Here is a 13,230-nt window from a genome sequence, read left to right on the forward strand (position 1 = left end):
ACAGAGTAGTCACTGGAGTCCGTATGCAGGTGAATGGGGCACAGGGACTGGCTTTCTTGCCCTTTGTGCATTCATGCCCTCCATACTAGGGCTCTGCATTTGTTTGCGGCCTGCAAACGTGAATGTGTGTGCATGCTTGGCTAGGGCCATATGTGTGCACATACATATGCATGTATGGCATCTGTGTAGAGAGTGTGTGGACTGTCCGCAGTGGGCCCTTCTGCATGTCTAGCACGTATATTCATACTGTGTGAAAATGCCAGTGTGTCGATGAGCCATGTGCACAGTGCAGTAGGTGTTCGTGGCTGCCTGGTGCTACTGCCCAGTGTTCTGAGAGCTGGAGAACTGACCACCAATTACCAAAAAAAGCCATTTGTAAGATGAATTTCCAAGTGGAGCAATGCAGTTAATGGGGAACAGCTGTTCTGGGCAAGGTATTTTGATGCTGGAAGACCCAAGAAATTACAATACACCTTATTGCCAGATTCCGTTTGTGGACTCTAAACGAAGATCTGAGTGTGGAGAAGGGGCAAAGTTCCTACAGGAACAAGGAACCATAACAGTCCCTTGCTGCATACAAAGGTGGGGACTCCCCATGTCCCTGGTGACCCCAGCCACATGCCCTATTAGCCAGAGAAATCTCCATCCCTTTCTGAATCAGCTGGAATAATTTGGCATTTCTTCTCCTGTTTTATGTACCCTTTTGACAGGAAAAGAACATGAGGGAGAGATGCTTCAAGCTGCTTTCTTTGAGTCTTCAGTAGCATGCATGGTCTATTGTCTCCTTCCCCATTTATCTTCTGCCACTGGTGAATACCCTAGGCCCTCTTTCTAGCTTCACACAGGCTCTTTCACAGCCCATCCCCTGCTCCAGCAGATTTTGATGGTATGGCAGATTAAGTGGGAGGAGCACAAATAAGTGGTGGGAGCAAAACCTCTGCACTCCCTGGCGTGTTGTGGAAAGAAATCAGCACAGCCCAAAGCACGTCTCACCTGACCAGTCATACCAGTGTATAAGCAAATGGATGGCACCTCTTTCTGCCTGAACAGCTAGCAGGAATGGAGGTAGGCAGAGGGCATGTATCCCAAAGTCCCACCATACATTCCCGCTGATCTTTTCCCCCTCATGTTCCTTGTATATCCCCATGACTCACTGTCTTTCTTGGTAGTCTGTAGCCCTGGGCTTCCCTGTCCTCTCCCAGAAGGAAGCCAAGGGCTCCCTCTTAATGATCCTCCAGTCTTCTCACTTTGCTGCCACCCAGCCCCTTGACACGGCCAGCCGATGGGATCCCAAGGCTACCTGGGTTAATCTGGGTCCTGCATGGGTTTCCTCCGTTATGTCCACTGATTTCAGACACTTCAACTCGGTATTGTGGGCAGGACCTTGGTGCCTCCTGAATGCTGGCTTTCTGCCTTTCAGTAAAATTAATCTTGAATCTCTCCCTCCACTTTCTAGTTCCTGACTGGCTTTGCTTCATGACCACATTTTACTGCATATCATTTCCCTGTCTACAGTGAGTACATAATTTTCAAACTAACACAATAGATCCCCTTTCTCCATGATATCTCATTAGCTTGTGGAGTTTATTGCTGCAGGTCCATACTGGAAAAAGTCTCTGCCTATCAGGAATACTCAGCATTGAAAGAATAGCTCCTGAAAGATTAAGCCAAGACAGCACAATTCTATTGGACAAGCTGAACCTGTAAGGAGAATCAGGGAAATCACATCACCTCTGCCTGCTGCTGCAACCTGCACCTTGCTCACAAGGATCTGATCCTGGATGCTCCCAGGATTTCTCTACCAGCCTTGCCTACATTCCCATGGCCATGCAGAGCTCCTGTCCCTAGCCCCAGTGCCTTGCTGCCGTGCTCGGGCCCTCTCACCAGCTGCCAGATACCTCCAAGCCAGAGCTGAGGCTTATGGTGTCCATCCCACTCAGTCAGGCACATTCCCTTCAAACCACCCAGAGTCAGGGAGCCCCAGTCCCTGCAGGGGATTTGGAGGGTGGAATGGTAGTGCCTGGCACAAGCCTACTTGCGTGCTAACACATGCAGCATTTAGGGAGCAGGCCCTATGCTGAGAGCCATGTACGGACTTGAGGATGGCCAAGGAGACGTTCTGCTTCCATGGACTGTCTTTGCGCATCCCAATCCCAAAGCCAGAGCGGAAGAAAAGCTCCCCCGTCGTCACCAGATCACACTTCTGGGAGGCTTCAAACTCGAGCACTGCTGAGTCCCAGATGAAGGCATGGAGCTTGCTGGATGCCAAGAGAGGACAGACAGGTTAGGTTGGGCAACCCAGTTGGTCTGCAACCTGTGTGAGAGCAGTAAGCATTTCTAATTTAAACCTTAGTTATTAACATCCTTTTCCTCCCACTGGGATCTCTGCTGTGGCTCCTGCCCAAAGGGTAGCCACGATTTTGCAGGAGGAGTAGAAGGGGATTAAGGAGGTTTTGCAGCCCTTCATTCTCACACAGATGCAACTGCAGAGGCCATAAGTGCCGTTCTCTGCCAGGGTTATGGCTCTAAGTATGCCTTTCCCCTTTCAGCCACTGACTCTCCATCCAGAGATGTGGCACACAGTAGCTCCAGCTGCTGTGACACGGTCAAGGCTGCCTTGAATCCTCCTTAAGTGCCCTGTCTGGAATCCCAGCTAGGCCCTATAGCTCTTTCCTCAACTTTTCTTGTGGCTCTGAGGTCAGATGCTCCTTCCATGTCCCAACCCACTAATGGGCACGTGCACAGCCCACCCACAGGCACAAATACCTGCATCCCTGCTCCTCCCACACCAAATGGACATGTCCCTTCCAGCAGTGGGTGGACAGGCCCAGTGCAGCCATACTTCAGCTGCAGCCTCCCCTGGCTGGCATCAGTCCTTCTTGTTCCCCCTAGCACCCTCCCTGGTCCCACACCTCCAGGGCCAGGCCAGGTGTTGGTCCCACTCACTTGTCCCTCACGGCCTGGATGGCTTCAGCCGCGCTCTCATAGTTGTGCTTCTCCATGTGCCGATACATGGTGCTCAGCTCCACCTGCCGTCGGAAGTAGATGTCCACCGAGCTCTGCTTCACTGTAGCATAGATGAACTTATCGGAAGGGTTGCGCAGCTGAAAGGTAAGGGCAGGGCATGCCATCATCTGTGTACCTCGTGGTGTAGAGGCATAGCAGAGCAGCCAGGCAGACCTCAACATTTGCTACGGGCTGCATGAGGAAGCAGCAGGGGGGCAGCTAAGCTGCCATTTCTTCTGTCCTCCATCAGCCAAACTGACTTACCCCAAAACTATGTTTCCTAAGCATCCGTCTGTTCAGGGACCTGTTTCACAGAGAAGGTCCTGATCTCCTCAATGGGATGGAAGTTGCTGTGGGGTATTGGGTGTCATGGGGCTGAAGATACGCTGGGTTGGTAGGTATATTGAGAGGTAGAGGGTGCTATGGGACAGTGCTGCCGTAAGGCTGAGGATGCATAATAGCAGTGGATGTCTGAGGGCTGACAGTGCAAACGGCAGAGTATGTCATACTCTGCTGGATACTGTGGGGCTGGCAGTGCTATAGAATGGTCTCTTGCAGGTCTGGGTTGATAGGCCGTGGCTGTGTCCTTGCAAGAGTGGGAAATGGGTCTGAGGCATGCTGGCATCTGCTGAGAGTATTGACTGCACCGCAGGGACCGTTTCATTAGTTATAACTCATCTATAATGAATCGTTTCCTCGTTGGTTATTGCAGGCACTCCAGGAACTGGCAGGGAGCTTGGCTGGATGCGTGCTATTTCTGGATGAGGTTTTTATCTGTTGATTCCTCTCTCCTTTTGTCTGTCTTTCTGTTGCACTCAGTGCAGGGGCTCAGACCAGCCAGTGACAGAGCCAGGCACAAGTGCTCAGGTCTTGGTCCCTGGCACCTGCGCACAGTTCGGGTGCTCCCCAGCACTCCTGTCTCCCTCTGTGGTCCCATGGTGCTGCCCACCAGCCTGTGCACTTCCCATAGCCTAACTCCCCTCTGTCCTGGCTCCTGCTTCTGCTTTTTCCTCAGGCAGGAGCAATGGCTTCACATGAGATGAAAGACCACAGCCGTGCAGAAATGGGTCAGGACTGGGAGCTTTGTCCTGGATCGCTGTGGGCACTTGGAAGACTTATGGGATGGGACTGGGACTGTGTGTGATGCCTCTGGAGAGGAAATCCAAGAGAAAATATCTGAGTTGTTTTGGGATTCCTGGGGCTAGCCTGTTTAAAGCAGGGCTCTTGGTACTACAGGAGCCAAGAGATGCGCTCTGGATCCATCTCCCACATCTCTGCCCAGTGACAAACAGGAAAAGGGAGAAGAAGCATGTAGTCATTACCCTGGGATCATTAATGCCTGTAATTCTCTCCTCAGGCCGGTCTAACACCAAGAAGGCAGCCAGGTTGGCAGTGTATGAAGCCACAATGATCATAGCGAAGCCAGCCCACACCATGCCAAGAATACGGGCAGAAAAACTCCGGGGAGCACCTGGAAGGGAAAGAGGGTTGCTCAAACCAGCATGACAAGGGATTTGACAGCCACCAAAGTCACATCTACCCCATCCAAGTCTGATACATGATCCCTACATGTATCCCTTACATACTCTGTAGTCCTGCATGTGAGGAGTTCCTGCACTGCCCAAATCCAGCAGCCAGAGTTGACTCTGCCCTATATGTCCCAAGTGCGAGGCAATGCCCAGGCTGTATGCAGAGACCAACATCATCCCACATCTCTTGCAATCAGCTAAGAAAAATGCAGCTGGTGGTAAAGGTGGTGGAGTGGTGTCAAGCATGCTGCCGCTCACCAGCCCACTCCAGAGAGTGGAAGGCTCTTATCAGTTCACTGAATGGTCCTCCCAGGGATCCCTGGCACTCACATTGCTTCAATGACAAAGCTCACCTCACCTCAGGAGAAACCTGGACCTGAGGTTCATTCCTAGCAGCTAGGGAATGAGTTGGGGAACCAGGGCCAGAGAGACCCTCCAGGATTGCTGTGAGCCCTTTGGGCAGTCCGGAGTGAGTATTTACACCTCTAGGCTCCCTGCACAAGGGCTGGCTTGGCCCTCTCTGGCTTGCTACCTTTTGCCCTGTGTCCCATTGCAGTAGCATTAGCCCTGTCACAAGGCAAACCCGCTCAAGGAAGACACAGACCCAACCTCCCAAACCTGGTATGTCCCTCTCAGCCCTGGGTCCTGGGCTGCAGGTTAGAGCGGAACCACCCGGTGCAGCAACTCACCTTCTCCAATCCCAGAGTTCAGCAGAACTCCCCAGGAGAACCACATGGCAGATGAAAGAGTCAGGGCATCCTCCTCTTCCTCCTCACTGTTCACTTTGAACCGGCCAAATGGGCTAGGAAACACAACCCATAGGTTTGACATCGCTTACCCTGGGCATCCCCCCAGGGCTCTCCCCTCTGCCTTAAGCATCATGGAGCAGCTTCACTGCACCCGTATCTACGGACCATGATTTTGCCCCAAACAGCTCTTTGCTCTCTGGCTTCTGGGCTGGATCTATAGCCCTCATGTACCACTGCCAGACATCTCCCTTCTGCTGATCTGCAATCCTGACTGCTTTGGGCTGGTACCAATCTTGTCTTGCTTTTCTGCAGGTCACAAACAGCTTCTCATCTTGGCCAGCTAGGACCTCTCCCACTGAAACATGAAAAGTTCACTGTGAATTATGAGAGACACAGGGCTGCGGGCAAGGGAGGAGGAAACAGGCACCCTGCTCCTTGGAATAGCTGCCTCGGGGCCAAATAAGGGACTAATGTCAGAGATCAGGGGCCGCTGGACCTCCTGTGAGAGTAGTTAGGCCATCATCATGGCATCTGGTCTGGCAGACATGTTCCCCCATATCCAAGTTTCAAATGCTGTCTGATCTCTCAGCATCACCCAGAGAGGCCCAAAACTTCAGCATGACTGTGTAGAGCTATGGTGTGGAGAGAGCAAGGTCTAGCTCCCATGGGATCTCCCTGCAAAGGTCTGCAGGGCTGTGCCTGGGCAGGACTTCTCCCCGGTCCCCTTTAGCCCTTCAGTGACCCAAAGCATGCTCACCTGAAGCGATCCAAGAGGTATAACATCACTGCCACCACATGCACAGACAGCCCCACCAGCAGCCAAAGGGTGCTTTGGAACGGCTGCATGAACGAGTCCAGGGTGCTGCGGGGGATTTCCTAGCGCACAGAAGAGAGACACATAGTGCTGGCACCTGTCAAGCTCACACACCAACATTAAAACCAGACTGACAAACACAGCTACAAGAAGGACACGACCTCTGCCTGTCTGTGTGCAGACTGCAGACACACACCTACACTGCCTCAACATTAAGTCTGGGGAAAGAGGCCATACATGTGGCTCCACCTATGCATACACCATATGTATGAAGGCCATATAGAGCCCATTCTCCTCATGCCCAGAGCAGACAGCATAAAGACAAGAGTGGGACAGAAAAAAAGTTCTGCCTTTTTGAGAAAGTATTAGTTGGAAACCTGAGCTATGGATCCTTTGGAAAGCATCCTAAGATCATGCTTGTGTAGGATTTGCCTCCACAGCACAGAGTAGGAGAAGTACTGTGGTACAACATGCAAGGTGGAGAGGAGCCTTGTAGGTATCTGGAGCTGTCAGGCCTTGCCCATCATGCAGCATTATTCTGCCTGTCATTGAGAATGAAGAGGAGATGGTGGTTGCACAAAGCTATTGAGCTTGTTGCTCTCTGCTTGTATCGCTGCTGGGGAAGGGCATCACAGAAGAGAGAGTAACCCAAAGGCTGACATCCTGCATCAAAGGCTAGGCTGAAGTGGTGCTGCAGTGGGTGGCATCTTCTAGGGGATAAGGGACATGGATAAAGTTGCCACAGGAGGGCAAACATAGGACACGCAACCAGAAACTAAGGAGCAAACAAGACCTCCCTGGTCCTACTGAACACCCTGACCCAGCCCATACCTTCTTCACAAGGATAGTGAGGCCCTGGTACTTGAAGGGCTTGGAAAACTCAATGTACTGTGCCCGTTCATTGTTGATGGTGAGAGGAGCCACAATCATATCTGCCTGGCCGCTCAGAAGCTCCCCCATCATCCCGTTCCACTCCTTCTTATTGCTGTTGTTAACCTGCCAGAAAGCAAGCAGAAGGTGAGCCTGCCTCCCCTGACACCCATCCCCTGGCCAAGCAGGACCCCTCATGCACGTGCTGTATGCAGGGATGGGGGTGAGGCTCACCCTCTGCCCCCACTCCCAGCCTCCCCGTGCTGCTCCGGGGAACAGCCCAAGGATATTTCAACGTATGATATAGGCAAAGAGATACTGCAGGCTGCCCAAACTCACCCGCTCTTGGGTACCAAATTTACCATCAGCCACCAGGTGAACCTCATAGGTGAAATTCATCACCCCTGCCAGCCGGATGAGGAGGTCAATGCAGAAGCCGTAGCAGCACAGTGCCACAGTGGGGCGGCCTGCAGGCAGGAGAAAGCAGCATGGTCAAGTGGAGACAGCTCTTTGCTGGGGGCTCCAGGCTACGCAGCTGTCACCATGAAAGCAGCTGCCTGCCTGGTTCCGATTTCAGAGGAGATGTAAACACCTTATTCATGCAGGGTCGTCTGCCTTCATCACCCTGTCCCATTGCCTCCATAACACAAGTGTGCAGGGGAAGGACCGTTGTATGAGAAAGGAGAACTAGAGGCAAAGGGGGATTCGTTTGCATGGCAGGACACAATAACATGGACTGACACATCGTGCCACCTGCCCACCTTCGGGGTGGAGCGTGGTGCAAGTAGGGTTGGGCTGGAGGAATGCTGAAGTGAACGTCTGTGGCTAAGCACAGTCCAGGACACAACTTAGGCTACCAGGACCCATACATAGGAAAGCATGACAAGCTGAAAGGATCCACTTTAACTGGATTTGGACAAGCCTGGCATTGCTAAATGACTCGCACACCCCAGTAAGTACTCACTGCAAAGCCTGAAACACACCTTGCATAATTAAATGATTTGATACAGGATATCACTAGCTTTAATGTGCCTTGGGTTCTTGTTTAGTACTTTTGTTGGAAAGCAAGACAAAAGGAATTTGCGTGGAAACGCAACAAACAAGATGTGGAAACATGATTTACAATCCCCTAAAACAGCCCTGGAGCCCTCAAAGAAGAAGCAGGAGGATAAACCCTGGAACAAAAAAAAAATCCCTAGAAAACCCCTGGCATGCTGCAGTCCTCCTGCGCAGCTAGTGCACAGGATCACTGCAGGGCTGTGCTGGCACGGGGCATTAGGGACTGAACATGCTACTTCCTGCTACTCAACATGACAGGCTCCCATGTGGCTGAGACCCCCTCCATGGGCCCCTTCCCAGGATGAGGTTCTTCACCAACTGGGTGCACTGGCAGAGTTAGATCCAATTACCTGGGATGGTCTCGTTGGGCCCAGTGCAAAAGACCTTTTTCACAGGGTCTCCATTGATGGTGAATTCCTCCCTGCATGTCCCATCTGATTGTGTGGGCTTCACATACACAAAGGGCTCTTGATGGATGGTCACAATCTGTGGGGGAAGCACAAACATGCACGTGTTCCCATCCCCCTCCAGAGCTATCTCCTCCCTGGGGAGCTAGGATGGAGCATGTGGTTGGTCTCAGTGAACCAACAAAAACTCTCCAGGAGCTCTCTCTGTGCAAGCATGGCCATCATCAACATCTCAGCCCATGAGATTGCTTAGCCCAGCAGCAAGCCCCGGCTTTGGCATTTGCTTGCCTTGCACCCAAGACGAACAACCGTACTTGCATCTTCCCTCAAGTGACACTTCCACTTCTGGCCTCAAAGTCTTTCTTAGCCTTTTCCCTCACAGGCATACCAAAGAGTGAGAGCAAAGCCACAATTACAACCTTGGCCTGTGCTCTAGCCACTGTGTCACATCATTCAAAGTGAATGCAGGTTTTTCAGTCATGCATTTGCCTCTCTCAGTAAAGTGGCATTCCAGTGCCTCTATACCTCTTCTGCAGGAACAAGGGCTCACAGTCAACAGGAACATAAAATTCAGCTCAGCTGGGTAGAAGGATACATGAGCCATCATACAGGTAGGACTAGCTGTCCCAGCATCCAGTCTTTAAAGTGGATGCTGATGAACGCTTAGAAGAAGGGCATAAGGAACAGTGTAAAAGTGGAGAAATTTTCTCCCTGTTGTAATCTCTAGCTTCTGGCTGTCAGCTGTTCAGAGATTTCCTGAGGCCAACATTGCAGCCACCAGCCTGCCTACCCTCCACAAGTTCGTTTAATTCTATTTCCTTCTGGACTCTGCACTGTCAGCAATAACAAGCTCAAGACTTGAACAACGCATTGGCTCAAGGAGCCCATCCTTGTATTCACTGTAAATGTGCCAGAGCTCCTCTCACTCCCAAACACACAGCATGGTGAACACCGTCGCCATCCATCTCTTCTCAGTTCTCCTATCTCATATCTCTTTCCAGATGTCTCCTTTTCCAAACCAGATGATCACACCCTAGTTTTGCCTCCAGATGGAATTTGTTCCCTGACTTTGAGCACTCTCCAGTACCTTTTCTAAAGTTGTTCTGCTCTGCCCTCTCTGAGATGTGCCCCAGGTTGCACATGCTGCTGCTTCATGCAGAGGCACCAGCGGAAACAGAAAGCAGATCAAGTAACGGTCTTGCATGCCGAAAGATGAGAATTGATGCCACCTCCTGCTGCCATTTGCCATTACCTTCAATTTTGTTGACATCTGATAGCCTTGAGGTTTCTCCGTTTCCCCCCCTGGCCAGATGATCTTCCGATCATTGGTCAAGACCTATGAATGTTCCCAGAGGAAGGAGAGAGACATCAGGCCACAGACACATGTTCTTGTACACATGTCCCTCCTACCCATCCAGTCTAGGCTTGTACGTACATGGCTGCCATTGTAAATCCCGACTTGAACAAGTTTCCGGTTCTGCAGGTTCATGATGCTGTAATTGGCAAACTTCCTGTCCCCATCTTCATTGAATTCCACCCGTCCAGTGACACCCTCTGAATACTTGGAGGACATCAACACCCTATAGAGAGAAATACAGGGTCAAGCTAGAAGACCTGCTGTGACTGTTGGAGAGCTAAGAAGAGACAATAAAAGTAAATGCCTTCTCTCTTGTGCTGCTCATGAGAGATTAACATTGAAAAGCTCATGATTGTGTCACTACAGAGGAGCATAGGAACTCTTTCTGAAATAAAAACCTCAGGCTTTGCATGTCCTCTTCTCAACAGGGCCTGGATCTATAAAAAGAGAATCCTGGACAACACCTTGATCAAGCCTGCAGAGAGCAACCCCCAGCACAGGGTCCCACTGCTGACACCAGCACCCTGGTGCTGGTTGGATCCTGCAGAGAACAGCCCTCCAGCACTAGGAGTCATACTACAGAGGGTATTGTCACTTTACCAAGACCTAGCTGGCAAAAATGGCCACTGTTGCTCCAGCATTGGTAATGACACAGGATGTTACTCCCCACAGTACAAAGGTCTGGTTCTTGGCAAGACATGTACCATGGAACATCTGCTGAACACAGTGCCCATGATAGAGAAATCCAATGAGCACTTGCTCTCATCCTACATCACATACATCCCAGTCCGCTGAGACTCCAAAAGCTGGGGCACCAGGATTTGTTACAGCACAGAACAACCTGCCCCAGGCATGGAAACCTCATCCCCCTAAAAGTATTTCTTGCAGCACACTGACCCGTGAATTCAGAATAGAAGCCACAGCCTGCAAACAAATGCCTTGAAACATTTATCAAGACCGGTCAGCAGCACTGAGATCTGACTGGACAGAAATCTCCTCAACACCTTGATTCCCCTCTCCTGCTCAGAGAATTAAGATCCAGACTTAAGGAGAGCATCCCTTCATGGCACCCAGGTCTCTTCCTTGGGGAACAATCTCTGACTCAGAGCACTCCCTGCCCCTCAGGCATTGCCTGGGATAGCATGGGTTGGCATGGACAGAATTGGTGCCAGGAAACAAGATGATTGGACAACTGCAGACCAGTGCCTGAGCCCACGTCCTGGATCATTTTCTAGACAAGACATAGCCAGGACATCTGTATTGTTAACAGTCCTGTACCATGTGGGCCAAAACTTTAGTGGCAAATTTCCCTGACAAAGCTATTGTGCTGCTTTACTTCACTTGTTTGTTTGTTTGTTTGTTTTCAGATGCTCTCATCTTTTCTGGCTTGCCCCTCTCCTCCCCCAGCCTGACCAGGACTCTTCCCTTGAGAGTGCAGAGCCCACTCTTCCCTCAAATACCTCTTGAAAAGGGGTCCTGTCTTCCAGATGTTGGTGTTGCCCACACAACCACGTGGTGGGTCTGTGATATTCTCCTTCTCAAATAAGTCGTGCACCGCCTGGGCCACCACAGCAACAGCATCACTGATGTGGGCTGACTCATTTTTCCCGTTGATAAGCTGCAAACCAATCACGCCTGCCACAAGCAAAAGGAAGAGAGAGAGGTCAACCTCACTGGGCCCACTGGCTTTTCAGGAGTTATCCCCATGGGGCCAGGGCCTGGCAGCACTCATGGGCAAGAAAACGTGTGGTGATGGGACTTAGGACTCCTGCACAGGCACAGCTGGGGAGTTGTCTAGGCCTCAGGTAGGAATAGATTGGTCAAGCAGTTGCAGCAGAATCAAGGCTAACACTCTCCTACCTGTCAGAGGTGGAGAGAGCCTGGGGACTGCAGCACAGACCGTTGACACCCAAGCCACCTAGCAGCACTCTAGCCATTTCTTGAGGTGCTGGACAGCCTGCAAAGCCCTGATTAATTGGAGTTTGGGCATAGTAGCTTGACAAGAACTGCCAGATGCTCCTGCTACCCCATGGGAGCAGAGAGAAAAGGCTGCTGTTCATGTGGGTCTGTCCACTTGCCCAGGTCCACCACAGCATTGTGTTTTCCAGCCCAAGTGAGCTTCAAGGGACACAGTTGCAGGAAATCATCTCCCATCCTCTTTCAGCCACCCTTGCATCCAGAGAGGGTTAAAGGCATCCGAGGAGATGGGACCACATCTGGGCCTTCCCCTCAACCTCATGCAGGGTCCTGCCTGCCCTGCCAGCATGGAGATCAAGCTCTACTGCAAGGAGCAAATGATGGCCAGCTGTGCCACAGGCACCTCTCAGTCCAAGCTCCGAGCCCGGTCCCAGCCGACAGCAGGGCTGATGTCCCCCGCAGGTACCTACCATCTGGGGCGTAACGCAGTGCATTGCCTGATATCTCCCGTTCCCCCACCAGCCACACGTAGCCGGAGCCCGTCATATTGAGCATCGCTGCTGATCTGTACACCGTGGCCGCATCGTCCTCACTGCAACGAGAAGAAGGGAACAGCAAGGTGGCTCCAGGTGAGAACTGGCCTCTTCCCCTTAGTGTGAGACCCTAGGGAGGCAGCAGAGCCCTGGACATCAGATCCCCAGGGATGTCCTCCTCAGACTCTGATAGCCTTTCCTCATGGGCAACAGCTCATTCTTTGACCCAACAGAAACATTAGTCTTTGTCTAATCCCACCACATCCAGAATTGGCAGCTTTGGCCCATTCCCTATGACTCACCATCTACAGGCATGGGGGCAATAAGACCTCCCCTCCTTCACCGGGCCTCAGGGTATGTCACTAGTGCATGCTGCAAACACAAGTGGTAGCACTTTGCAGAACAATTGACCTCTGTCATGCCCACAGTTTCAAGTTCCTTAACCAGCAGGACTCACACCACAATTCCCTGCCTGGGACATGGGCTCTAGGTAGATTTTCTCCCATGTTCCTCGATGGGAAGACGTGCCCCAAATCTGCACTGACTCCTGTGCTGGGCAGCATTCCAAAGGGGAAAATGAGGAAATCAGACCAAGGCAGGCAAGGAATGGCTCCCTTACCTGGCAGAAAGGATGATGACTCGAGCCTCCAACTCCTTAGCTTCAAGCAGCAGGGATGTGACATTTTTCGTTCCAGGGTCAAACTGAAGAACCTTCTCAGCCTGTGATTAGTGTGAGCAAAGCTGGTTAGCGCAGTAGTCTAAGGACTGCTTGTGAGAGCCATGCTATCTAGAAAAGGGTCAAGAAAATTCATTAAACTGCACAAGTCTGATAAATAAGGTTGGTTATAGCTATTTTTTTTTCTTTTTTTTTCCTTTTCTTTTCTTTCTTTGCTCTCTTTCCTTCCTTCCTTTCTCTTTTAAGATTCTGCCTTTCTTGTTTTTTTTTGGTTTCTTTTTTTAATTTTTTTGCACTGTGCATGCAAACTGAA

General features: G+C 51.2%; 1 protein-coding gene across 16 annotated transcripts in view; it reads right to left on the bottom strand.

Annotated features, from left to right (window-relative positions):
• Positions 1-13,230, bottom strand: part of GRIN1 (glutamate ionotropic receptor NMDA type subunit 1) — a 38,895-nt gene that overhangs the window by 11,467 nt on the left and 14,198 nt on the right. For all 16 annotated transcript variants that reach the window (XR_728881.2, XM_010220529.2, XM_010220528.2 and 13 more), the window contains 13 exons: positions 12,861-12,961; positions 12,179-12,300; positions 11,252-11,426; positions 9,870-10,014; positions 9,687-9,770; positions 8,378-8,513; positions 7,308-7,435; positions 6,930-7,094; positions 6,042-6,160; positions 5,225-5,337; positions 4,329-4,477; positions 2,947-3,104; positions 2,097-2,258 (listed from right to left, as the gene is read on the bottom strand). Coding sequence is in view for 15 of the 16 variants with exons in the window: in XM_010220529.2 (XP_010218831.2) it covers positions 2,097-2,258; positions 2,947-3,104; positions 4,329-4,477; positions 5,225-5,337; positions 6,042-6,160; positions 6,930-7,094; positions 7,308-7,435; positions 8,378-8,513; positions 9,687-9,770; positions 9,870-10,014; positions 11,252-11,426; positions 12,179-12,300; positions 12,861-12,961 (1,757 nt within the window). In the remaining variant the exon portion in view is untranslated. The remainder of the gene's footprint in view (positions 1-2,096; positions 2,259-2,946; positions 3,105-4,328; positions 4,478-5,224; positions 5,338-6,041; positions 6,161-6,929; positions 7,095-7,307; positions 7,436-8,377; positions 8,514-9,686; positions 9,771-9,869; positions 10,015-11,251; positions 11,427-12,178; positions 12,301-12,860; positions 12,962-13,230) is intronic.

The sequence above is a fragment of the Tinamus guttatus genome, unplaced genomic scaffold (assembly GCF_059628265.1).
Source record: "Tinamus guttatus ecotype Peru unplaced genomic scaffold, ASM5962826v1 Tinamus_guttatus_pri_ptg000297l, whole genome shotgun sequence".
Classification (NCBI taxonomy): domain Eukaryota; kingdom Metazoa; phylum Chordata; class Aves; order Tinamiformes; family Tinamidae; genus Tinamus; species Tinamus guttatus.